The 24890-nt window shown below is 44.0% G+C and overlaps 2 protein-coding genes across 12 annotated transcripts in view; both read left to right on the top strand.

Moving 5' to 3' along the window:
* CCDC30 (coiled-coil domain containing 30) overlaps positions 1 to 1605 on the top strand; it is a 160552-nt gene extending 158947 nt beyond the window's left edge. For all 5 annotated transcript variants that reach the window (XM_057531494.1, XM_057531500.1, XM_057531511.1 and 2 more), the window contains 2 exons: positions 47 to 114; positions 366 to 1605. In XM_057531494.1, the coding sequence (XP_057387477.1) occupies positions 47 to 114; positions 366 to 543 (246 nt within the window). In that variant the 3' untranslated portion in view covers positions 544 to 1605. The remainder of the gene's footprint in view (positions 1 to 46; positions 115 to 365) is intronic.
* Positions 1606 to 4274: 2669 nt separating this feature from the next.
* PPIH (peptidylprolyl isomerase H) lies at positions 4275 to 21825 on the top strand. 7 transcript variants are annotated; one of them, XM_007164649.2, is made up of 10 exons: positions 4275 to 4407; positions 4752 to 4816; positions 5128 to 5151; positions 5426 to 5470; positions 5676 to 5718; positions 10125 to 10217; positions 13484 to 13571; positions 14068 to 14108; positions 14918 to 15007; positions 21625 to 21825. In XM_007164649.2, exons 1-9 carry the CDS (start codon positions 4342 to 4344, stop codon positions 14984 to 14986), a joined length of 534 nt encoding a protein of 177 aa, XP_007164711.1. In that variant the 5' UTR covers positions 4275 to 4341; the 3' UTR covers positions 14987 to 15007; positions 21625 to 21825. The 7 variants fall into 7 exon arrangements, with proteins under 7 accessions (XP_007164711.1, XP_007164713.1, XP_057412363.1 ...); XM_007164651.2 differs by having other exon boundaries at positions 21648 to 21825; XM_057556380.1 differs by lacking the exon at positions 21625 to 21825 and adding an exon at positions 21126 to 21618.
* Positions 21826 to 24890: the final 3065 nt, after the last annotated feature.

The following is a 24890-nucleotide window of genomic DNA, read 5'->3' on the forward strand; positions in this document are numbered from 1 at the left end:
GTTTATCATTATAATTTTTTAATATTCATCCTTTCTTTTCTTTAAGGAAACAACAATTAGTGACATCCCTGAATTTGAAGTATTGAATAAAATTGTGCCCTTACCAAACTCCAGGTGAGTAAAATCAAGACAGTCATCTGCATGCCTGAGAGTTATGGCTGCCTAGCTAGTTCTAGTTGCTGGCTTGAGAAAGCATAGCAGGGACTTTCCCAGTGGTCCAGTGGTTAGGACTCCGTGCTTTCACTGCCAAGGGGGAACTAAGATCCTGCAAAAGTTGAAATTCTATTGATGCCTTAACTCTGTAACCCCAAAGTGCTGCCGAGAGATCCTGTCTATACAAAGTCCTCACACATGGCCATTCTTAGTTTTTCAGGAACGGGTTTGGTAGAGTCAGCTGGAAGTCTTCAAGAAACTGAAGAACATAGGTCAGAAGAAGCAATGGCAAACCCCAAGTCCCTCGAGTCTCTTTCGTGTTCACAGAATTCTGAAGCTGGATACATAAACGTGGCTTCTCTGAAAAAAACACATCGCATCCAAGAATAAGGCCAAGTCAGAACTATAAAATCACTGGTGTCTAAAACTAGGCTGATCAAAGCTGCTAACTTAAAGCTTGGGCGTGAGGGTGGAGCATGACGTGGAGAAGAGTTATGACAGATCCTCACTGGACGTCAACCAGGAGTCTTCAAAATTGCTGATAAATTCATTAAACCTGTTCTAAAAATGGATTTCTCAAGTTTGTTTGGTATCCTCAAATGCCTTGTATTGATCAATGTCGTGACTTAAGTTCAGTGGTTTAATTAGGGGTTTTTTTTAAAGATTTTTTTTGATGTGGACCATTTTTTTTAAAGTCTTTATTGAACTTGTTACAATATTGCTTCTGTTTTTTATGTTTTAGTTTTTTGGCCTCAAGGCATGTGGGATCTTAGCTCCCCAACCAGGGATCGAACCCACACCCCCTGCACTGGAAGGCAAAGTCTTAACCACTGGATCGCCAGGGAAGTCCCTAATTAGGATTTTGTTCAGTAGAGCACATATACAGCTAATTCAGCATTCTTTCTATTCTTATTATAAAGGGTATTTTCTTATTTATTTTTTAATTTAAAAGTAAAAACAATGTAATCACCTTAAAGCAAATATTTGAGGAAAAAAAAAACCCTATAAAGCCCACATTCTTAACACAACTATTTTCATTTATTCTTTTCTGGTTCTTATTCAAATGTATATATTTTAAATGGTTATCATATTGTATATTCATTTTCATAGTCTGGTTTTAAATTTAATATTTCATAAAACATTTTCCCATGTTTCAACAGTCTTCATAATTATTCTTTCAAAAGCCACATGGTAGGGCATCCCTGGTGGTGCAGTGGTTAAGAATCCACCTGCCAATGCAGGCGACACAGGTTCGAGCCCTGGTCTGGGAAGATCCCACATGCCGCGGAGCAACTAAGCCCGTGCGCCACAACTACTGAGCCTGCACTCTAGAGCCCGTGAGCCACAACTACTGAGCCTGCGTGCTGCAACTACTGAAGCCCGCGTGCCTAGAGCCTCTGCTCCACAACAAGAGAAGACACTGCAATGAGAAGCCCGCGCGCAGTAAAAGAGACCCAGTGCAGCCAAAAATAAATAAATAAAAATAAATAATTTTTTTAAAAAGCCACATGGTATTCTATCATGTTGATGTCCTATAAATTCTCTTGTTGTTTGACCTTTGTTTCTACTCTTTTACTATTTAAGATTATGCTGTGATGAAAGTGTTTGTAAATGTAGCTCTTTTCTTCTCTTGAGTACTCCATAAAACACATTTACAAGATCAGCATAATTGGGCTAAAGATATAAATGTCAATAGTTTTGATACGTCACTTGTCGAATTACTTTTAAAAAAGATTGTTTTCTATAGTTGAACTCTTTAAGCCTCAATTTCTTAATCCATAAAATGGGAGCAATGGTAGTTCCTATCCCATAGAGTTGTGAGGACCAAATGAAATGAAGCATGTATTTAGCACTTAGTAAAAGCTTAACAAATACTAGACATCATTATTTATTTTCACTAGCAGTTTGAGTGTACTAGTTTTTCCACAACCTCATCAACATTGGATATTATCAATTTTTAAAAAATTATTCTAAATAGTTGGTATAAAACTATACTGAAGGATGATTTCTGCTGCTCCTTCCCTTCCTCCCCCTTTCCCTCCTTATTCTCCTCCTCTTTCTTCTTCACCTTCAATTGGAGGTAGAGAGGGAGACCAAAGGGAGAGGGAAAGTAACCAGAAATTTTTTAAAAGACCCCTTAAGTTGAGACACACTGACTTTTTATGTGTGATCCTTGCTTCCTCAGACCACTGAACTAGAAAGGATGGTCAAATGATATAGAAAATAATAGCTGTGCTATTGAATCTAAGCCTTACCCAATTCATTCAATTCACTGGATTCATTGAGTCTATTTATTGAATCCCTACTGTGTGCTATTCAATAGTGGGCACACCTGTGAAGACAGGCAAGGAGAGTCTCGGTTTTTGTCATTGAACCCAAGTCCATGTGCCCGAAGCACGGTGAGGACAAACAAACATTGGAATTTGGAGCAGAGGAAGGCTTACTGCACGGGCCAAGCAAGGAGAATGGGTGGCTCCTGCTCAAAAGACCTGAAGTCCCCAATGGTTTTCAGGGAAGAGTTTTAAAAGGCATCTTTTGGGGTAATGACTTCAGGGTGTATGACTTTCTTCCGATTGGTTGGTGGTGAGGTAACAGGGTGGTGGTCCAGGAATCTCAATCCTCAACCTTCTAGTTCCCACCAGTCTGGAGTCTCAGAAGGTAGTTACCATCCTCCACCTAGGTGGGGGCCTTAATTCCTACAGAACTCAAAATTTCTGTGTCAGATTGTTATGTATATCCCATGAGAAGGAACTAGGACTCTGTTTTATCACTGAACTGTAATTTTAAAAAAATTTTATTGGAGTGTAGTTGATTAACAAAGTTGTGTTAGTTTCAGGTGTGCAGCAAAGTGATTGAACTATAACTTTTTGACTGCTTTTCCTTTGTTTCTGCGTTCCCTCACTTCCTTAATTAGTATCTGCTTGAATCTGCTCTTTGTAACTCAGGGAAGGTCTAGAAGGCTGAAGCCTTTTTCTACAAACAAGAAATGGGGTACACGGAGAGGGTTTTGTACACGGGAGTGTCCTGCAGGGTCCTGCTCAGTTTTGGCCCCGCCTTTTCTTTGGTACTCCTCAGTCTTCATGGAAACAGGTGGACAAGAAAGGGAATAAAGGTTTGGATAGGTTATTCATAAGCTTGGCACAGGAACCAGGTTTAGGGGGACTCGGTTTCATTTTCATGGAGTTAAATGTGTGTGAGGCTGCAGGTGAGGTGGGGAAACCATATAATTTTGGATGGTGAACGGCATGAAGAAAATAAACCAGTAATGTATCTGAAAGTGTGATGGTGGGCTACTTTAGATTGGGTGCAATGTTCCTGAGTGATATCTGAGCTACAAGACCACTCCCCATCCCCATTAAGATCTAGAAGAATATTAAAGACGGTTAACAGCTAGTACCAAGGCCCTAAAGAGAGTATGGGAACTCCGTGACCTCGAGGAACAGAAGGCCAGAGTCCCAAGAAGGTGGCGGCCAGATAATGTAAGGTAGGCCTTTTATGTAAGAAACTGGATTTTATGCTAAATACGGGGAATCAGGAGTGATTTATAAGCAGATTTATTTTAAAAGCTCTAGGTGCTCTGTGGTAAATGATTTGGAGGTGACTGAAAGCAGAAGCCTGAGGCAGAACTGGAATTAAAATCCTAGCGTCCTGACTTCAAGGAAGTGCTGAGTATTTACTGAACAAGCCTGATACGCCAGGCTCTTCTAAGCGCTGAGGATGAACACAGTTCTTGCTTCCGTGGGGCTCCACACTAGTGGACAGGGGTAGAAAACCGCACGTATGACGGTTCACATAGGTCTTAATTTCAAAGGCTGATATGGACCCTGAAGACTGCCTAGGTCCAAGCCCCCTAGCCTGAGCGAGAATAATTTGTACTGTACTTAGTGTAGCCAAGTGAGTGGGATATCCGCTGACCTTGAGCAAAAAATGCCGAGTTCTTCCTCCCGGCTCAGCACCCAGGGAGAGTCAGGTGAGCTAACAGCTGGCTGACGTCCGGGTGGTCAGTAAGGAAAGAGGCGCTGGCCACCCACGCAGCGCCCAGTTTGGCGCTGGAGGCGGAGAACTTCCGGGGGCGGGGCCTGGCCTCGGTCGGCTTTGCCTGCGCCTGCGCCGGAGACGAAACCCTCAGAGCAGGGACTAGGTTCGCCGGAACCCCACGCTCCCGACTTCTGCTTCCGGGTCGGAGCCATGGCGGTGGCAAATTCAAGCCCTGTCAATCCCGTGGTGTTTTTTGATGTCAGCATTGGCGGCCAGGTGAGGTCCTGGCAGCCACCCAGCCCAGCGCCGAAGGGAAAGTGCACGGGGTCTGACAGGCAGATTTCATCCCCTCCCCAGGGGTAACGGACTCGGAAAGCCAGAAAGTGGAATTGGACCAGAACATACTGACCTGCGGGTCGGGATTGGGGAGGAAGGGAGAAAGAGGAGGAGTCTTGCCCGTCGTGGCGCCCCGCTTGCGGAGGGACTGGGTGGAAAGCAAGGGTAGGCTATGGAGGCGGAAGTGGGAGAGATCAAGCGGCATGTGGGAGGGAGGGTTCCCTGCTCGGTGAGGCCTTCACGGGATTGGACTGGGCTTTCTGACCGTCTCCCGCCGGTTGCAGGAAGTTGGCCGCATGAAGATCGAGCTCTTTGCAGACGTTGTGCCTAAGACGGCCGAGAATTTTAGGTAAGGAGATGTTCCAGCTTTGCTAGATTAACTAAACCAGAAGCTGGGCCACAGTCTGTGGAATCGTCTGCCTGCCTCAGTCCGTCCACTCACTGCCCTTGAGATCTGATTCCTCTGGGTATCGCTCTGAATAGTCTTGACTGTTCCCGTGTCAATTTATGTTGTTAATCTGTATGCCTGAGTGTCTGGACATCTGACTAGCCGGTAGGTGGGCTTGCTAGCGCCGATGTCTGTGCCCTCCCCTCCGAGGTTAGGAGCGCTCACAACTGTGATGCCATGGTGACTGAATCATTCACTCCTTTCCCTTTCAGGCAGTTCTGCACTGGAGAGTTCAGGTCAGTCTCAGACGTGGTTGAGTTCTCTGCTTTCTCCTGAGGGGTGTCCTGGGGCTGCAGTGAGGGTACTGGGGAACCACCGGCAGACCTTGAATGATTGCTGGTGGCAGTAATAGAAGGTAATCCCCCACGGGTCTATCCTCAGTTCATTTGCCTTCTTTATCTCTCTTCTCTGACCATCTTTAGGAGAGTCTCTTTGGTTCAGGTGTGTGGTAAACTGGAAAGGACTATGATTACCTGTCATCATTCCAAGTCTCTTTCTTTTTGGTTATAGAAAAGATGGGGTTCCAATAGGATACAAAGGGAGCACCTTCCACAGGTAAGGCCTTTGGCAAGCCATACTGGGGGGCTTTTAGGAAACAAAATGGAGGATAATTCTTAGATCTTGAGAAGGGATGTTGTTGTGAACTCAGCAACTGATTTGAAGACTTACTAAAAGCCAAAGTGATAAACATTATATTTTGAAATCAATGTTATTCTAAACTACAGAATCTTCTCTCAGGATGCTTTGTTCTCTGTTTCAGGGTCATAAAAGATTTCATGATTCAGGGTGGAGATTTTGTTAATGTAAGTATTGTTCCTTGCCTATTAAGGACTTACACGTTTGGTTTTTTGTTGTTATTGCAGCTGCTGCTGTTTTTACTTCAGGGACCCAGTCTTAAGGCTTGAGAACAATGGCCAAGTTTGATGGGGAGAGGGTGGGGATGGGAATGTCCTTCGATGGCTACTACTCACTGCATCACTAGATGACAGATATCAGCACTTTGAGTCACTGACTTCCAAATCTCAGCCCTTGAGGGCCAGAAAGTGAACTTTCCCAGCATACCAGTAGATGATCCATGACAGACCCAAATTAATTGGCCACATAGAATTTAGCTAGAAATTGGATGCAATTTGTTTTTTCTAAATGGTTGTTAAGTCCCTTTCCAGTGAGCTAAATGCTTATGCCCCATTTTCCTGTCCACTTCTGGAAAGCTGAGTTTTTTTTAATCAGAAGTTCATTAGTGGGAAAGGAATCAGAGCAAGAGAGTTCTGGAAGGATGTTTTCCCTATTCACTGGGAGAGCCCAATGAACTAATCCTTCACTGCTAAGCGTGACTTTATTGTGATGAGACTGTATGTATCCCCATATCAAGCCTCCTCCGCTTCCTCCAACCTTGGAAGGTGCTGAATAAACCACATTTATGCTTTCTTAAGCCCACTTTTCTCCTTACCCACCCACTTCTGTGCATGATCTTTCTTACTAATATCATTTGGTTAGTCATGATGCTGTTTTCTTGGATCTGGGAGACATTCTTTCTCCTTTATATGTAAATTTAGTTTGACTCTTAGGAGTTTTTTAAGATCTCTCTCTTTCCTATCTAGGTAAGTTTACAAAGTGGCAAATTTGGGGCTGAATCAAAAACAGATCTGTTTTGTTTTATCTGTTTGATGTCGCAAAACTGGGAGATTTTAACCGAAAAATTTTCTCTCTAACATACGGAAAGTAGGTGTACATGAGGCCTGTGTTCCTCATGCAGCAGCAGTTGGTTGGAGTCAAGTAACTGCTCCCTTTAGACACGGTGTGTCCTTATTATTAAACCTTTTGCTTCCCTTATTTATGTCATCTGCCCCTGTAGGCATTTAAGTTTGCAACACCTGGTCACAACTGATCATAGTAGGGCTTGGGGTGACCATATACTTTTTTATTGGCTGGTAAGAGGGCTGAAAAGCTATTCTCTGCCTTCTTTCCTTTCTTCCCACAGGCTCCTATATTGCCATATTGTCTTAGCAGGGACAGGACCAGCTTCTTACGGGTCATTGCCAGAATCTTTGCCAGGCACATTTGATCACTAGCTGCTAGCCCCAGGGTTAGATAGCAGTTGGTCAGCCAGAAGGCTGAGTGTCAGAGAGAAGCAATTACTCAGAGCTACCCCTAGGGCAGAAAAAATGGAATGAGCAAGAGGCAGAAGAAGCAGGATTTGAGACCTTCTAAAGTTGGACCAAGAATATTTGTTTGTTTTAATAATATTTGTTTTTGGTTTTTTTCTGATTGCACAAGAAAAGTACAAAAATGAAAATAAATCATCTCTCAAGGAATCTCGCCTCCCAAGGAATATACTCTTGGCATTTTAGTTTAAAGCTGCCTGTCTTATCATTGCATATATATGTGTGTCAAATATTATTTTTAACAGACTTAAGATCATATGTGTGTTTTAACTTTTTTGTGCTTGATAATTGTCTGCATTTTCCCTTGTCATTGTCTTCTTCCAAAACAATCTTTCTAATAGTTACGTAATATTCTGTTATGAATAGACAATGAATCTATTTGATCAACCCACTGTTATTGAAGATTTAAGTTGCTTTCTCTTGTTTGCCCTACAAATTAATTTTGTCATTTTCCCTACTGTGGCTTCTGGAGTGCAATAAATAGTATGATTATATAGAGAATGATGCGGTAACTGTTCTGTTCTCTAGGTTTATTGGGAAATTGGAAATGAACATGTTTTCCTTCTGTATGTATGTATGTATGTATTTATGTGGAGTTAAAGGTGTAATAGCTTACATTTACATAGTGCTGTATGGATTGCAAAACACTTTTCTCATAGACACTAATTGGATCTTTATGGCAATGGTATAAGGAGTAGGTGATTTCATCCTCACTTGATAGTTGAGGAAACTGGGGCTCAGAGATAGGAAGTGACTTCCCCAGCTCAATAATGATAGTTCTGAAACTCAAATCCAGTCTTTCCACTATACAGAGCTTGGTTTTATTGATAATTTTTTTAAATAAATTTATTATTTATTTATTTATTTATTTATTTATTTATTGGCTGCATTAGGTCTTCGTTGCTGCACGCAGACTTTCTCTAGTTGCAGCGAGCAGGGGCTATTCTTTGTTGCGGTGCGCGGGCTTCTCACTGCGGTGGCTTCTCTTGTTGCGGAGCACGGGCTCTAGGCGCACGGGCTTCGGTAGTTGTGGCACGCGGGCTCAGTAGTTGTGGCCCACGGTTTCTAGAGCGCATGCTCAGTAGTTGTGGTGCACGGGCTTAGTCGCTTCACGGCATGTGGGATCTTCCCGGACCAGGGCTCGAACCCATGTCCCCTGCATTGACAGGCGGATTCTTAACCACTGTGTTACCAGGAAAGTCCCAATAATTTTTAGTCAAATAACGATTTGGATTTGAGTTTTCTTTTCTTCCTTGGCTTATGTTAATTCCCTTTAGTAGTCTTTGCTCCAGTAAGGGCGCCTTGATTCTACACTAGGTCAGTGTTTCCACATTCCATCATGTACCCAATATTCTTTTTTTTTTTTTTTTTACTACGTTGGGGCTTCATTGCTGTGTGCGGGCTTTCTCTAGCTGAGGCAAGCGGGGGCTACTCTCCTCTAGTTGCGGTGAGCGGGGGCTACTCTTCCTTGCGGTGTGTGGCCTTCTCATTGCAGTGACTTCTCTTGTTGCGGAGCACGGGCTCTAGGTGCGCAGGCTTCAGTAGTTGTGACGCGTAGGCTCAGTAGTTGTGGCTCGCAGGCTCTAGAGCACAGGCTCAAATGTGGCGCACAGGCTTAGTTGCTCCGCGGCATGTGGGATCTTCCCGGACCAGGGCTTGAACCCGTGTCCCCTGCATTGGCAGGCGGATTCTTAACCACTGTGCCACGAGGGAAGTCCTAATATTCTTTTTCTTTACTAACTGGCTGGGAGAGATTGGTCTTTTGGCACTCTCTTGATATTACCTTTAAACCCCAGGGATTCTATTTAAGGTACTGCAAATATGGCCTTGGTCAAGTTGCTTTATTACCCTGACTTAAGTTTGCTCACCTGAAAAATGGGGAAGATGATAATGCTTGTTCCACAGAGTTACTGGAAGAGCAAAGAGATAACACAAATAGAGCTAGTTTAAGCATAAATTGGGGATTTATGACAAGGTGTTTCCTGGAACCCAAAGGAAGAAATAGATGTAGGAACTAGAGAGCCACAGAACCAATGAGTCCCTTCTCTCTGTTTCTCTAGCACTCTCTACACATATGTTGCCTTCTCTTTCTCTTCTCCAGTCCACCTTAAAGAAGATAGTTATCTCCAGCTTCCAGGTTTACATGATACAAGTTCACCCTCAAGAGAGCAGCTATTCTACTTCATGTTTGCCAGAGAAGGAACTCTAGTTGGCCCTGCATGAATTAGGCATCTTCCCCTGGACCTCCCCTGACTTCAACTTTGACCAGGAGGGTGGTGTCCTGTTGTATAGATTACACTTCCAAGAGCCCACCCACCTGCATAGTTGGGGGAGTGGAGCCATAGACAGTTAAATAGATTCTCTTATATGACTGCAGGCATGAGAGTCTTTGGGAAGGGCATCGAGGCATCGATTATGTATGTGATCACTGTACTGGTGTCCTCTGCTTTGCTTGTGTCTTAGCCTATCTTTCTAGAGGCCCAGCTGTGACCTGTTGTCTTTTTTCCAGCCCATGAGATGCCCTGGCCAGGTTGTGGGCTGCACGTTCCTTGGATGGGGCTTGCTTTGATTGCAAGATAGGGTCAAAGAGGTGTGGCTCCCAAAGTGACCTGCAAGAGTAAGAGGACTTGGGGCTTCCCTGATGGCGCAGTGGTTGAGAATCTGCCTGCCAATGCAGGGGACACGGGTTCGAGCCCTGGTCTGGGAAGATCCCACATGCCGCGGAGCAACTAGGCCCGTGAGCCACAACTACTGAGCCTGCGCGCCTGGAGCCTGTGCTCTGCAATAAGAGAGGCCGCGATAGAGGCCCGCGCACCGTGATGAAGAGTGGTCCCCGCTTGCCGCAACTAGAGAAAGCCCTCACACAGAAACGAAGACCCAGCACAGCCAAAACTAAATAAATAAATAAATAAATTTATTAAAAAAAAAAAAAAAAAGAGTAAGAGGACTTTAAAGCAGTGAGGCTTGGGGTGCAGCAGCTGCTTCCTCTGGGCTCTAGGGGCCAGTGCTCACAAGTTGCTAACACTTCCCTTTTCTCTGCTCAGGGAGATGGTACTGGAGTCGCCAGTATCTACCGGGGGCCATTTGCAGATGAAAATTTTAAGCTTAGACACTCAGCTCCAGGCTTGCTTTCCATGGTAAGTTGGGACCAGTCAAGGTTTTGGGCTAGATTTATAGCCAGCTGACTTCTGGGTCCCTCTTGAGGCCCAGTGCTGTCTCTTGGGATGGAAGCAAATGCTTTCCTTCCCTTGCTTGACCCAGGATTCACCTCTGTACTGCCCACCTCTTTCCTCAATCTGGTTTGATTTTGTTGGGCTGGATCCACTAGCAGGCTGGGGAACCAAAATTGAACTCTGATGTGTGTTTTCTTAACTTTGTTTGAGCCAGGACGTGTGGTTGGGCACTCAGCCTTGCTGCTTAGAATGTAGCCAGCTGTGCTTTCAAGACCCAGTGTTCGCGCCTCTATCACACCACTCACCAGGACTCTCACAGCACCCATTCGTTTACGCTGCCTTCTGGCTGGTCACCCCTTTCAGCTCACTCACCACTCCTCCTTCCCCATCCCAGTACCCTTCCTTCCCATTTATAACCCCACTCACCCATCTCATTCCCCTTTCACCGTCCCCCTGCCCACCTCCTTCAGCCCCTCATCTACACACCCCCACTCGCTCCCCCTTCACTTGCCCTTATTCACCCCTCACTCCTCATTTCCCCTTACCCCTCCCACCTTGCTTCTCTTTCACTCTTCAAGCCTCTCCCTGCCTCCTGTCATCACCCATTTCCTTCTCTCAGTGCCCCAAGTCTCACTCCCCCAAACCCAATATTTACATGCACACATTCTCCGTCCTCCTTGCCCACTCTTCCACTCATCTAGTCAGCCATTCATCAAATAAAGATTGTTGACATACACTGTTTCAGGCCTCATGGTAAGGCATGAGGATACAGGCCTGATCCCTGGCCTCGTGACATTTAACATCTAGTGGGGGAATCGCACATGCAGAATGATGGGTCCAGTATGGTATAATTCATGCCATCAGTGTAATAAGGGGAGGGTACCTCAGTGTATGTAAAAGTACTGTGAGGGCCCCAGGGAATGAGAGTAATTGCTGCAAGGATCCAAAGAAGTTCTCTACCAGATGGCATTTCAAGTCAAGCAAACTGGCTAGACAAAAGATGTGTGACCATGAAATAGCAGGGTGGCATGGGCAAGGGACAGAAAGTGAGGAAAGTGTTGTGAATGGGGGAGGGAATGACTAGTAGAGACCACCGGAGAGGCAGGTGGGTGTAGGGCTTTAAATGCCAGAATAAGGATGAGGTATGTGGACCTTATTTTATAGGATATGGAGAGCCATGCACTTTTTTGAGCAGGGCTGATCAACTTGGTGTTTTAAAACAAAGGCCCTGGCTGCAGTGTGAATGGAAGACAGGAGTGGAGAGGGTAGGCCAGAGAAGCCAGTTAGGAGGCTGCCATAATAATTGGGTGAGCCTAGCATAGCAAAGAGTGTATAAGTCTCTTTTAGGAAAGTGAGGCTGGGCAAGCATGGGTAAAGAGCGCAGAAGTGGCTTAAGTGGGCTTGGATCATCGCCGTGAGGACTGCATGCCACTATGTTAGCATCTGGGGAGGAGTCAGAAAATGGAAGGAAGCCTTGGTCTCTGCTCCCTTCAGGCTGACACTAGTTAAGTTGTGCTGTCACACATCTTGTAGCATAATTGTTTTTGCTTCCATCCTCCACTAAATCATGCGTTCCTCAAGGGCAGGGACTGAGTCTCATTGATCTCCAAGCCTTAATACCTGATACAGAAAGGTGCTGAACAGATACTGATGAATGACTGAAAGATAATCAGAATAAAGGCTAATGTTGAGCACATACTCAACAACACTTTATTTGCATTAATTCATTTTAATTCTCTCGTTATTCCTTTGAGATAGGTACAAATGAGGAGACCGAGGCACAGAGAGGTTATGTGGCTAAACTAGATCCCAGTCAGTGATGGAGCTGGGATTCAAGCTCAGTCATCTGGCTCCAGAGCTTATTCCCTAAACCAGTAAGCTATCCTGTCTGGAAGAATGGATAAGTGAGTGGCTAAGGGCAGAGAGTTCCCTGAGCTAAAAACACATGTTGTATGACTCTTTTCCTGCCTGCTTGCTAATAAATGTTTATACATTGAGCAGCAAGATAGATAGATAGATAGATAGATAGACAGATAGATAGATAGATAGATAGAAGAAACAGGAAGAAGGGAGGGAGGGAGGGAGGAAGAACTGGGGCCACTGAGGAGTCCGCCCTCACTGCAGAGCGTAGGTCTGTTCTGACCGGCTCAGGCTGTCCCTTGCTTTCATATGCGAGATGTTCCTGCATACACGTGCGAAACCCCTGATAGCCTCGTCTCACGTGGGGAATTTCTAAAGTATAATGTGACATCCCTAATTAGAGCTTACCCCTAGACAATGTCTTTCATGTATTTCATATACATTTTTATTCCTTCAGTGTTGAACACAGACTCAACCAATTTAATTCCATTAAGCATCCAGTTAACTCTAGTGACCTATCTAATGATTTCCAGTGTTGCCTCTGTAGTATTACTTTGATGAGACCTGTGCTCTTAATAGTACTAGTTCTTTCAGTTTTCCATTTTCCAAAATAATGTAAGTATGCATTGAAATACTCACATAGTTACACAGACATTGTGGTAAGGCAGTGCTGCTGAAACATGATGTGGGTTTGCTGATTACTTTGCATTGTAATTATAGCCTGTTCTTTTATAATGTATTGTGAAATATAATGATATAAAGACAATTTCAAGGGAGGAAAAGGGAAGGGATATGGCTGAAGAATTTGAGATTCTTGATTTAAAAAACTTTTACCGATAAAATTCAATAATAAAGGATTTGGGGTGTAGCTGTAAAAAGCAAATGTCATTGATTAAATGTAGTCTTTTTTCTAGCATAACACTAACATAGCAGCTTCTTGCCGCTTAAATTTTCTTATTACCGTTGTTAAGGGACAGTACAGAGTCATTCAGACAAAGTAGCTTATGGCACAGGCAACAGGCTTTTTCTCAGCTGGTGCCTAATTTGTAAGTGTAATCCAGTTATTACTGGTTTTGGACTAAATACAGCAAATCTGGTTCTATAATCAATTGTTCCCATTATAAAAATTCACACTGTAGGAGAAATGTACATTTATTCAAGGATATAGCTCCTTGAGGGCAGAAATTGTGTATTCTGTTCCTCTCTGTATCCTTGGGTCCTAGCTCAGGCCCTGGCTCATAGTAGATGCTCAGTCAGGTTTGCCAAAAGAAAGCATGGAGGACTCAGGGCTACAGGCTCTTTTGGGGAGTTTTGTCCTTTGGCTGACATGGCCAGGAAAACTCACTGCAAATATATTTGGTTTCCATCAGGCAAACAGTGGTCCCAGTACAAATGGCTGCCAGTTTTTCATCACCTGCTCTAAGTGTGATTGGCTAGATGGGAAGCACGTGGTGTTTGGTGAGTCCTGTTCCTGTCCTAGTCCAAGCCCAGTTCACCCAGAGCGGAACTTCCTATGGAGCCGGTCCCCTGACTCTTGTACCAAGAGTGCTCGTCAGGTGTAACTGTCCTGGGTAGTAGTAGGAAAGGTGGAAGCCATGGGAGGTGGGGAGGATTTGTGGTTAGAGAGCTAGAGGGGAGGACGAAGGGGCCATCTGATGTAGTGAGTAACCACCTGGGCGATAGGTGTGTCTGAGGGGGGGATGGTAGCACTTAAGAAATACCACACAGAGGCAGCATGGTATAGTGGAGCTTTGCAATTGCTCAGACCTAGTTTTGAGCCCTAACTCTGCTACTTACCACCTGTGACCTTGGGCAACATTTCACTTCCACTGAATATTAATTTTCTGATGTTAGTCTGAGGATCAAATGAGATAATGGCTGAGAATGGGCCTTGGAGGCTGGAAAGTACTGTGCAAATGAGAGTAATAAAGTCCAGCTCATACTCTTCCCACAGGAAAAATCATTGATGGACTTCTGGTGATGAGAAAGATTGAGGTGAGTCCGGTTTTGATCTCCTCTTTCTCAGCCATTCTGGCCTAGTGCTACCTCACTCGTGTCGAGGAGCGGGAGAACCATGAGTGGGCTCTGGTTAGGCCCAGGCTTCACTCCTCAGTTACAGGGAGAAGAAGAGGGAGGAGAGATCATGTACCCCCCAAGTGTTCTGGGCCCTCAGCCTCTCTGGTGCGGTGCCTACTGAGATTTGGCCTCTGGTGTCTCCTCCATCTAGCTGAGAAGATCCTCCTCGGCATTGTACTCAAGGTCCTTCATGATCGGGTCCCTGCCTCCCTCTCCACGACCCCTTCTGCCACTGCCACTGCCACTGCCACTTCCACATTCTAGTCCCATCAGGCTACTAGCCCTCCTCTAAACGTGCATACACGTCCCTGCCTCTTGCTCCTTCCTGCCCTCAAGTCTTTGCTCATGCTGTTTCCTCTACTGAAGTGTTCTCCCTTCTTTTCCTCCTGGTGGGATCCCATCCATCCTGCTGGGCCCAGCTCAAATATCCCCTGTTCTGTGAATCCTTCCCTGGCCTGTGCAAGCAGCAGTTTAGTTGCTTCCTCACCCTGTATACAACTCTCTCTTATGACTTACTACATTGTTACATGTCATGGGTTTGATGTTTTCTAAATGTTGTACATTTTCTCTTTGATATGTGTTATATTCTTCCCGTCTGCTAGGCTGCAGACTGTTGTCAGATCAGCCTGTAAGCTCCCAGTCCTTAGCCTAGGGGCCTGCAGGCATCAGTAAGTGTGTGGTGGGGGAGTGTCTGAGTGGAGGAGTCACCACTGTGCTTTCTCTCCTAGAATGTTCCCACAGGCCCCAACAATAAACCCAAGCTGCCTGTGGTGATCTCACAGTGTGGAGAGATGTAGTCCAGAGGAAGACTGAATCAGGTAAGTGTGTCTTTCTTGAGCAGGAGTCAGGACCCCAGAGAAGGCAGCATGGTCTAGTGGAAAGAACTTTAGACCTGAAGACACGAGATTGAGCCCATTTCCTCTCTGCGTGCCCTGGGAGAAGTCACTTCCCTTTCTTGAGCCTGTTTTCTCATCTGCCAAAATGGTGATAATACGTATCTCCTCGGGTCACTGCAAGCATCGAAAGAGAAAGGGTTGGTAGGACACTTTGCTTTTCTAACACTTTATAGTTCACAAAGTATCAACCTGAAAACCATCAGGCACTTTCTGACAGCACTCTTAGACTCTAGTTCCATTCAGTAGTTCCGCTAGGAAGACCTGGCTCCATCCCTGGGTCGCTCCCTTCTGGGACCAGCCTGGGCAGCCAGGAGACACCCCAATCATGCCTCTCGCCAGAACCGACGCTGCAGTTCCAGCCCCTGACTTTGTATTTGCCAGCCTCATAGGTGAATGTGACACATTTCTCAGCCGACATAGACTCACTTCCTACCCAGACTTGTCACTCACTGCCTGCTCTGTGCTGGGCATCATTCTGAGCATGGGGATGGGGGAAAGAATGGAAAGATGCCTCCACCCTTTAGGAGCTTGTGGAGAATAAAACACATTCTCAGAGGTGATCACTAGTAGTATGAGTGATGTTGTTAAGGATTAATAAGAGTTCAAGAAAGAAATTGATCACTTGCAGCTAGGTAAAGGATGGTAGTGCTTTGCCTTTCTTTTCTTTTTTTCTTTTTTTTTTAAATTTTCAAACCTGCAGAAAAGTTGGAAGAGTAATACATTGAACACCTATTTACCTTTCACCTAGATTCGCCAATGTTTAACATTGTTTTATCATTTTACTTTGACATTTGTTTCTTTCCCTTCTTCCCTCTCCTCCCATTTCCATTCCTCTCCTGCTCCTCTTCCTTCTTTCCTTCCTTTCCCTTTCTTCATTTCTTTTCCATCTGGAAGTTGAGGACTTCTTGACACTTTACCCAAGAATACGTCAGCAAGCGACTCCTAAAAATAAGAGCGTCCTGCATAATCACAATAATATTGTCTAATGTACATGCTCAAACTTACCCAGTTGTCCACAAAGTAACTTTTTTTAGCTCTAAAAAAAGAAATCCAATCAAGGTTCACATATTTCATTTGGTTGTTTATTTTTAGTTATGAAAGCAACATCATCTCCTGAAATGAAGTATGAAAATTTTCACAGAAAACAGTTAAGGCCCCCCCTTAACCGCTCACCCCCATCCACATCTCCATCCCACTGCTCTCCTCAGAGGAAACTTCTTATCAGTTTGATGTATGTCCATAGGGCCTTTTCTTTGCCCATCTAATTTTGGGAGGTTTTGTTTTTCCTAAATGGCATCATACTATTTGTTCATCACTTTATTTCCATTTGATCTTATGTCTGGAAGACTTTTCCTCCTCCATTCATGTAAAACTATGTTGTATTTAAACAAAACAAAACTGATACAATATGCTATAAGATGTTTGTAGCAAATATTTTATTTTACCTTTTTCTTAATGATTTGAATAATTATACATTCTGAGTCTTAGTTCTTTACATGTTTTGACCATTTTGTCTAGAATATATTTTAAGAAAAAACTGGCAGTGGGTTTCTTGTCTTAACTTTGGTGATATCCTTTGTTAAACGGAAGTTCTAAATTTTGATGAGATCAAAATTTTTAATCTTTTCCTTTGTGTTGTGTTTTATCTTGTTTAAGAAGGTCCTTACTACCTCAATCATAATGCCTTCTGTATTTTTTCTAATGCTTCTATAGTTTTATTTGTATACTTACAAAATTATCTAGAATTTATTTTTCTGGACTCTGCCTTTTTTTTCAAATGGAGATCTAGTCAAATACCAGACCATCTTAATGACTGTGCATACCTCCATCTGTGACTTACTTTGTGTTCACAGCATCTGGCACTTACAGGCATTCAGTTAAAATTTATTACATGAGTTAATAGAGAGGGAGAATGTCAGGCATTTTAGGCAGGGAACTGGTGTGAGCAAATGCCAGGGCAGGAATGCACAAGTGTGTGCTGGAAGCTCACGTGGACTCTTGTTCAGCCAAATGCTCCCTTCTCAGGCCTAGTTGACACTCTGAGCTTTCTTTTCTGCCAGTACTGGGGGCCCCAGGCTCAACGTGCTTTCCCCCTGCCCTCGCTGCTGGCCATTCCCTCTCCTACTCGTTTCTTGGCTGAACTAAAGTTGAGCTCATAAGTCCTTTTCCTTCTAAAGACTGACCACTGATCACCACCATAGGACAGAAGATCACAAAAACAATAAAATTTAGAAATCCTTTTATGTTTAGGGCCTTTTCTGTATTTTTCTGAGACCCTTACAGAAAGTTACTGGAAATACATGTTAGGAGTTTGTTTTCTGAGGGTGGGCGATCATCAACCCTCCTCTCCTCACCCGCTATTAGCAAAGGTCACGTAAACATTTGCCCCCATGAAAGCCCTTCCTTTTAGCCTACAACCCCAAGCAGAACAAATTCCATGGAGAACATTTGATGCTCCAGAGGCCCTCTAGACCAGAACTTTCCAGTAGGCATTCCTTTCTGTGATGGTGGAAATGTTCTGTATCTGTGCTGTCCATTATGGTAGCTTCCAGCTACATGTGACCATTGAGCACTGGAAAAATGTGACTGGTGTGACTGAGGGACTGAATTTTTACTTTTATTTAATTTTAATTAAATTTAAAGAGCCACATGTGGTACCTCCAATTTAGTCTTCTAACCTTGACTTGCTCAGAATTAAATCTTTCATAGCTTATATTTAGAGACAATACAGTAAAAGCAGTTATATCACTTATTGAATATTTCTTGTGCTCAAATTCTGAGCTAAGAACCTTACTTTAATTATCTCATTTAACTTTACCAAGTTAAAAGCTCATAGGTTTTAAGGTGTTAGGGAATCTAGGTGGCAGTCTGACCTTAAGGCATTCCACAGATGGGTTCCCCACTTTGGGTTTCTGAGTAATGGATTTGGGAGAAAGTAAGGAAAAGTAAGGAAAGTAAGTAAAAGATTTGGGAGTATGATATCATTTCATCATGTTTCTTCCCAGCTGTGAAGTTACAAGCATCTCTGATTTCTAAAGGAGTATTTCAGATCCCTCAGGTTGTTTGAGGGCAGAATAATGTTTGACAGCCAGTGTAGATGATGTTTTTAAGTCCTACTAGGCAGTATTTCTCAAGCTTTAATGTACATATGAATCACCAGGAGATCTTGTTCAGGTGCTGGTTCTGATTCAGTGGGTCTGGATGCAAGTTAAGATTTTGCATTTCTAACCAGCTCTCAGGTGATGCTGATGCTGATTTGGAGTGGCAAGGCTACAGAGGAATAACAGTCTGTCTTTTAATTGAGAACCCACCGTATTCCAATCAGAAAAGACCCAGGAGGAGATAATCTCTTGGTGGCATTGGTCCAGCAGGAATCTACTGCATTCACATCAAGAGATCACCTAATCATGCATTTAAGGCCTGTGCCTAGTCACTGGAAATAGAAGATAGGAAGGAGACAGAAGATAGGTGAAGTCACTTGATCAACTGTACCTCCCTATGAAGAACTTCCTTCCTGTGAAGAACTTCCTTCCTATGAAGAACTTCCTTCCACAACTTCTTTTGTGCTTTACCTTAGGTCCTGACTTTGGTTTTAGTGAAAATGAAGTTTTCTGTACAACTCTAGGTGTAGTAACCTCGGTTTTATCTCAGTGGGTCCTGTGAAAGCTCTTTACGTTGAATTTGATTAGGTATACATAAACGAACTTTGGGCCTCAGGATTCTCCTACCCAGTCTGAACTGGGTTCTTGGCTACTTACAACTGCATGGGGGGTGGGTGGGGCAGGGGCGTGGAACCTCTGTTTTGAAAACCTGAGAGTCTCTTGGAAAAGAGAGTGGCTGTGAGCTCTGACAGCCCTGCTAATCTCCCTGTGATCCCCAAGCCTGGTACTATCAAGCAGCAGAGATCTTTCTTTAGTTCATTGTTTCCCAAATTTCCCTGAAGATGAGAATCACGTAGGGGCACTTGTTAAACCTACTAATTCCCAGATCCCCCCCTGAAGAGTTTGAGTGAATTTGAGGTAGGATCCAGGATGCTATGTTGCTTCAGATGCTTCTTATCAGAGAAATGTGGGTAACCCTGCTTTAGGTGGTGCTGGTTGAATGTTTTTTAACATTTGTCTCTTAGGAAAAAATATAATTATACAGCACCTAATTTTACAGGTATTATAGCTTACACTGAGGTGTTATTCGAGTTCACATAGTCAGTAGGTTAAAAATTAATTGTACCTGTGGATGGTGGATATGGTAAGAGCTGTGACACTGCTGTTGGAATGACTGAGGTTTAGGAAATACTGTCCCCCAATCTGGGATTTCCTGTAGATGTGATACATTCCTGTAGAGGAAGATTCTGAAAGACACATTGGTGGCACGTGGGCTGGTCTTTCATTAATTAAGATAGGTCCCACACTGCAGATGAGGCAACAAACTTGGAAAGCCCAGTTCCTGCCTTAAAGGAACTCACAGTCTCTTGGGGAAACTGACAATTACAGTACAGTAAAGCACTGAACTGGAGGTTTTAAGACAAAGGAAGGAAAGTGAATGCCTGTGTCTGCCTGGAGTGTTTGGGAAGACCGCAGAAGAGATGTTTCAGCTGAGTACATGAAAGAATGGAGTTTGTCAGGGTAGCTAAAACTGGAGAGGGCATTCCAGGCAGAGGGAATGGCATGAGCAAAGGCACCAAGCAGGAAACAGCAGGAAGTGTAAGGGAAACTGCAAATAATTCAATATAGCCAAAGCAGGAAGATAAGAAAAGCAAACTGTAAGAGGCGAGGCTAGAGGAGGCCAGGGTCAGCTGTGAGATTCATTGCAGGCTGAGGTATTCATATGTTAACCTGAGGATGGGGGTGAGCTTCAGGCAGTGTGTACATCTTTCCCCCCTAGGGTGAGAGGTCATCATGCTCCTGAGATTCCAAAGGGTAGCCTGACCCTCCAAAAAGAACCGGGCCAGTAGGAGCCAGTGAAGGATTTTGAGCAGGAGAACACTGTAATTGAGTTTACTTATTCAGAAGATGATTCTAGCAGCAGTGTGGAGGATAGGCTGGAGGCCAGTGAGGTGTCCACTGCAGCAGTCTGGGCCAGAGCAAAGAGGTTCCACATGAAAATGTGCATCTAGGGAGCACCAGAGATGTGGCAGCAAATATTTGCATGCCTGCTGTGCATGTAACACCGTTCCCCGCCCTGAAAGTCAGAAGCCCTGCCAGCTAAAAAGGGCGGGGAAGGGAGAATGGCTCCATTCCAGTCCCTCCAGTACAAAGGCGAAGCTCCCTGCCCTGTAACCAGGCCTTACACACAGAGAGATACATCACGTCCATGGAATACTACATAGCCTGAAAAAGAAAGAGGTAGATCTGTATGTGTTGGCAGATTTCTAAGGTAAATTAAGGGACAAAGTCAAGATGTAGTACATTATATAAACATGATGCTATTTATTTTGAATTACTCTTTCAGAAATTACTGTAGTGATAGATAGCTGACTGGTAGTAATGGTTACCTCTGCAGAGTAGAGATAGCAAAGAGACTTTCTTTTCAGTTTATATTGTCCTGTATATGCTTGAATTTTCTACACTGGGCATGTATTTTATAATAGAAATACATACTGTATATATGTAGTTTTAACGAATCCTAGTTCCTCCCAGCCCTTCCCAGGAGCATGTAGCTAACATCAGTTTGTGAATCATTCCCTGGTCCCCTCCTGGGTGCACCCACAGTACTTGGTTCATCCCTCTATTACAGCATTTAACACAGTGTATCATGAATATGTTGGTCTGGTTTTCTCTAGACTGAGAACTCCTTGAGGCAGGGGCCATGCTGACTAACACAGTGCCTGGTCAGTGATAGAGCTTAGGTCCCGGAGCACCACGCAACTTGTAAAGTGCATTTATACATTTTTGTACATTCTGCTTGAGGGCCCAGGGTTAAACTTCTGTCTGAGCCTGCGGTATGAGGCCAGGACCCACTGTGCTCTGGAGGAAGAGGGGTGTGGCCATGTTTGGGGGGAGGGGAACAGTAGTAACTGAGTGTACTCACCCTGTTCTTTTAGGACAGCTAACTCCAAGGCCATAAACAGAGGGTGTGGAGTTTCCTTTCTTTATAACCCTGGGACCAAGACCTTCAAGGAAAAGGATTGCTCTTTGTTCTAGAGCTCCACAGAGAGCAATCAAGGTCTGGCAGAAAGCACACAGACTTCGGAGCCAAGTAGACCAGGAAGCCCCATCACTGTCAGGCCATTAAACCCCTTGGAACCCTAGTTTTTCCCTTTGCTTAATTATAAATAATATATACTGCACAGAGTTGTGAAGGGTAAATAATAAAGGAGACAGTGTATTGGCCGTAAGTATTAGTTTCTTTCTTGGTTCCGTGTAACATGCCTCTCAGCTCTGCTCTGGGGCACCAAAGGTCTGGCCTGTGGCAAGAATCAAAGTGGTCTGCTCTTTGGGGAAAGGAGGGTTCGGGGTGTAGAGGAGAGCTGCGAGTGTCTTCTCTCATGGACTGTCCCCTCCCCGTTCCTCTGAGCTGCTTCTCTCTTCCGTCTCTCACAGACCCTCCACATCTGCCATTGCAGGCCTTCCCTTGCTCGGGGTGATGCTCTTGAGTAAGATAAACTGGACTGGCCCCTGTGTTTGCTTCCCTGCCTGCTGCTGCCCCATTTGATCAAAAGACCTTGGAAGTATCACAGACTCAGAAGCCAAGATTTTGTGTTTAAGTTTTCAACTGTAAATAAAGTTGTTCTTTTTTTTTTTTTTTGGTTTTGGGTTTTTTGGGGGTTTTTTTTGTTTGTTTGTTTTTTTACCGTGTGTTGTGTTCTTTTTAAATGGTTGTAATGATAGCCCTGTCTCCTCACTCCTTAGCTCCAGCTAAGTGTACTGACTCTCCCCAGAGGCCAGCATGGGCCAGAGCCAGGCCCTTGATAGGTAGAGTTGATGCCTCAGATTTACAAGCAGTTGTAGCAGTCCCCTCTTAGGTTCAAGCTGATCGGGCAAAGAAGGCAAAGCCCCAGGGCCTTATGTTCCCAGTAGGTTCATTTTGGTTAGTTCTAGAGCCTGTGGGTGAAGGGTCACTAGCTTGGGATATTTTTGGATGGGAGACCATTTGGTAGAATGTGTCTTGATCATGATGAAGTGGAAATCATTTATTAATAGTTAAAAATCTTGGTTTGACTCCGAAGTCATTTTTTAAACAGTTGAGGTCTTGAGATGTTCACTTCCCCTTTCAGAGCCTCGGTTTCCTCATCTGTAAAATGGGGATAATAATACTACTTCATAACATTGTCGAAAGGGTCAAACAAGAGAATGGAGATGAGGGTAACTTGTAGACAGTAACGTGCATTGGAAAATGTTTGTTTTCAAAGGAAATAAAAGGATAACATAAAAACATAAAAGATAAAAAGATCCCATTGAGTATAATGTTCAGGAGGTAAAGGGAGTTCCCTGGTATTCCTTTCATGAGGCAGTTTCTATGTTATCCCATTCCTACTTTCTCCTGGCTCATGGCAGGGATGACTCATAACTACTAGCAGCAGACTACGGCAGCAGCAGAGTAGCAGAGAGCTGAATTCTGTGATAACATAGAACCAGGCTAAAAGTGCCATTTCAGTGTATTGGGGGACAAGAAAGGTGGTGAGGTATACAAGGGCCCTATAGTTTGGATATTTGCAACTGTCTAGCTAAGTAAACAGGATTCAGGGCACACGGGGAAGAAAGGGTTGTGATCTAGTGGAGGAGAAATCTTCAAGTAACTAAACGGGGTAGAATCAGAGAGAGGAAGGAAGATGAGCAGCTGAGATCCTGAGCTGACGTTCTTATGATGGGCCATTCAGTTGAATTCAATTACACTTGGCACCTGCATTCTTTGCCAGTTTCTGTCCTGGGCACTGGAGCTGTAAAGATGAGTAAGATGTGGCCTGTGCTTGTGACGGGATAGGCATGGTTTGGATTCAGTGCGGTTGAGTGTTAGAATGGGAGCCCTTATGAGGACAGGAAATTTGGTCGTTTTTGTTTGTTTTTCACTGCCGTCTCCAGCACCTAGTAGCCAGTAAGTGCTCAATAAATATTTGTTGTGTGAATGATAGTGGTATGTATAAGATGCTATGGGAGCAGAGCGGAAAGATTGGGGGTGAGAGGAAGAGGCAACATTTGAGATAAGTATTGACAGATTGGTTGGAATTAGCCAGGAGATAAGGGTGGGGAGGGCTTTCTAGGAAAAGGCAACTATGTTTTGGGGCCCAGAGTCTGTTAGAGATGGGGACAAGGTGAAAGTTTTGCAGAGGAGATTCTTGGAATGAAACCACTTGTCTTTCAGATCACTTAAATGTAGACACTGGAGCTGTGGTCACCACGCTGGGCTCTCAGGGTGGCAGGGGGACTAGGAGAACTGTGGCTTGGGGAGCTCCCACCTTGGAACAGGAGATGAATTTTGACATGAACTGTTTCTCCTCCAGTGCTTCAGTACCATCTCTGCAGTGGTAGAGAGGGGGCTACAAGGAAACTAGTTTCTTAAATCGCTCATCTTTATGTTCACCGAGCGTGAAGAGAGTTTAGTGAAGTAATTGGATGAGTAAGTAATGATACTTTTAAGTAACATTTTAAAGACAAATATTACAGAATTTATATTTCTGCTTGAGAAGCCATCCCTTCAAAGCAGTTACATAAGGAACGTTACTTATTCTCAGAGGTGCTGCTGCCATTATTCTAAGTGTCTTTATAACTCCACTTTGGGGAAAAGCTCTCAAGCCTATGGGGCACACTTTTAAATGTCCAAAGTGTTGGCAGAGTTGCCTTTGAGGAAATATTTTCTTTTTAACAGTCAAAAGTCACCTGGAGCTGGAACAGATGAATAGCAGCTCTGGGATCCACCTACTTCTTTCCCTACTCACTGTTGCTGCCGCAGACCTTTTTCACCTGGATTACTGGTGCTGCTGCCCAGATGACCTCTCTGCTGCCAGTACCTTCTTCTCCAATCCATTTTCTACATCACATCATTCACTTGACACATTAAGATATCGTGTGTCAGGGACTATGCTAGATGCCTCAGGAACTCACAGTGTGGCAGGGAAGATATGAGTGCAGTACAGTGTGTTAGGAGAGGGTCTCCTAACCTAGTAACATCTGAGGCAAGACCTAGAGGATGAAGAGTTAAGCAGGCAAAGGAGAAGGGAGAAAGGAAAAATGTTATAAGTAGAGGGAATAGTATGTGATAGCTCAAAGGAAGCAGTGGCTAAAAGGTCACCTGGAAGGTTGGACAGGGAATGTGACAGAAGAGTGGGAAGTAAGTTTAGAGGTCATGCAGGGTCCTGCCAACCACATTAAGGAATCTGGACAATCCTGTGGGTGGTGTAGTCACTAAAAGATTTTAAGTAAGACAGTGTCGTGATCAGATGGATGTTTTCAAAAGAACACTGGATATTGTGATGGGGAATATTAGAGTAAGAAAGGTAGAGACACTGGCTAGGAGGCCGCAGCAGTGCTCTAAGCCAGGGGTTGGCAGGCCAGGTGTCACTCCCTATTTTTCAGTGTTTCGTGAGCTAAGAATAAGAATGATTTTTAAATGTTTAAATAGTTGGGGGAAAAAAAGTTTAAATAGTTGAAAAATCTAAAGAATATTTTGTGACATAAAAATTGCATGAAATTCAAATTTCAGTGTCCATAAATTACATTTTTTGGAACACAGATGTACTTGTTTACTGATTGTCTGTGGTTACTTTCAGGCTCTAAATTTGAGTAGTTGAGAATCTGGCTTGCACAGCTTAAAACACTATCTGGCCCCTATTGAAAAAGTGCCTACTCCTGCTCTGAGCAATGGATGATGA

Source organism: Balaenoptera acutorostrata, chromosome 1 (assembly GCF_949987535.1).
Source record: "Balaenoptera acutorostrata chromosome 1, mBalAcu1.1, whole genome shotgun sequence".
In the NCBI taxonomy this organism is placed as follows: domain Eukaryota; kingdom Metazoa; phylum Chordata; class Mammalia; order Artiodactyla; family Balaenopteridae; genus Balaenoptera; species Balaenoptera acutorostrata.

What these genes read in the sequence shown, in the direction of transcription:
- PPIH (XM_007164649.2), top strand. Translation starts at nt 4,342, where the DNA reads ATGGCGGTGGCAAATTCAAGCCCTGTCAATCCCGTGGTGTTTTTTGAT. An exon ending in TGGGAAGCACGTGGTGTTTG is followed by an intron (nt 13,572 to 14,067) that starts GTGAGTCCTGTT and finishes CTCTTCCCACAG; the next exon opens with GAAAAATCATTGATGGACTT. An exon ending in TGGTGATGAGAAAGATTGAG is followed by an intron (nt 14,109 to 14,917) that starts GTGAGTCCGGTT and finishes TTTCTCTCCTAG; the next exon opens with AATGTTCCCACAGGCCCCAA.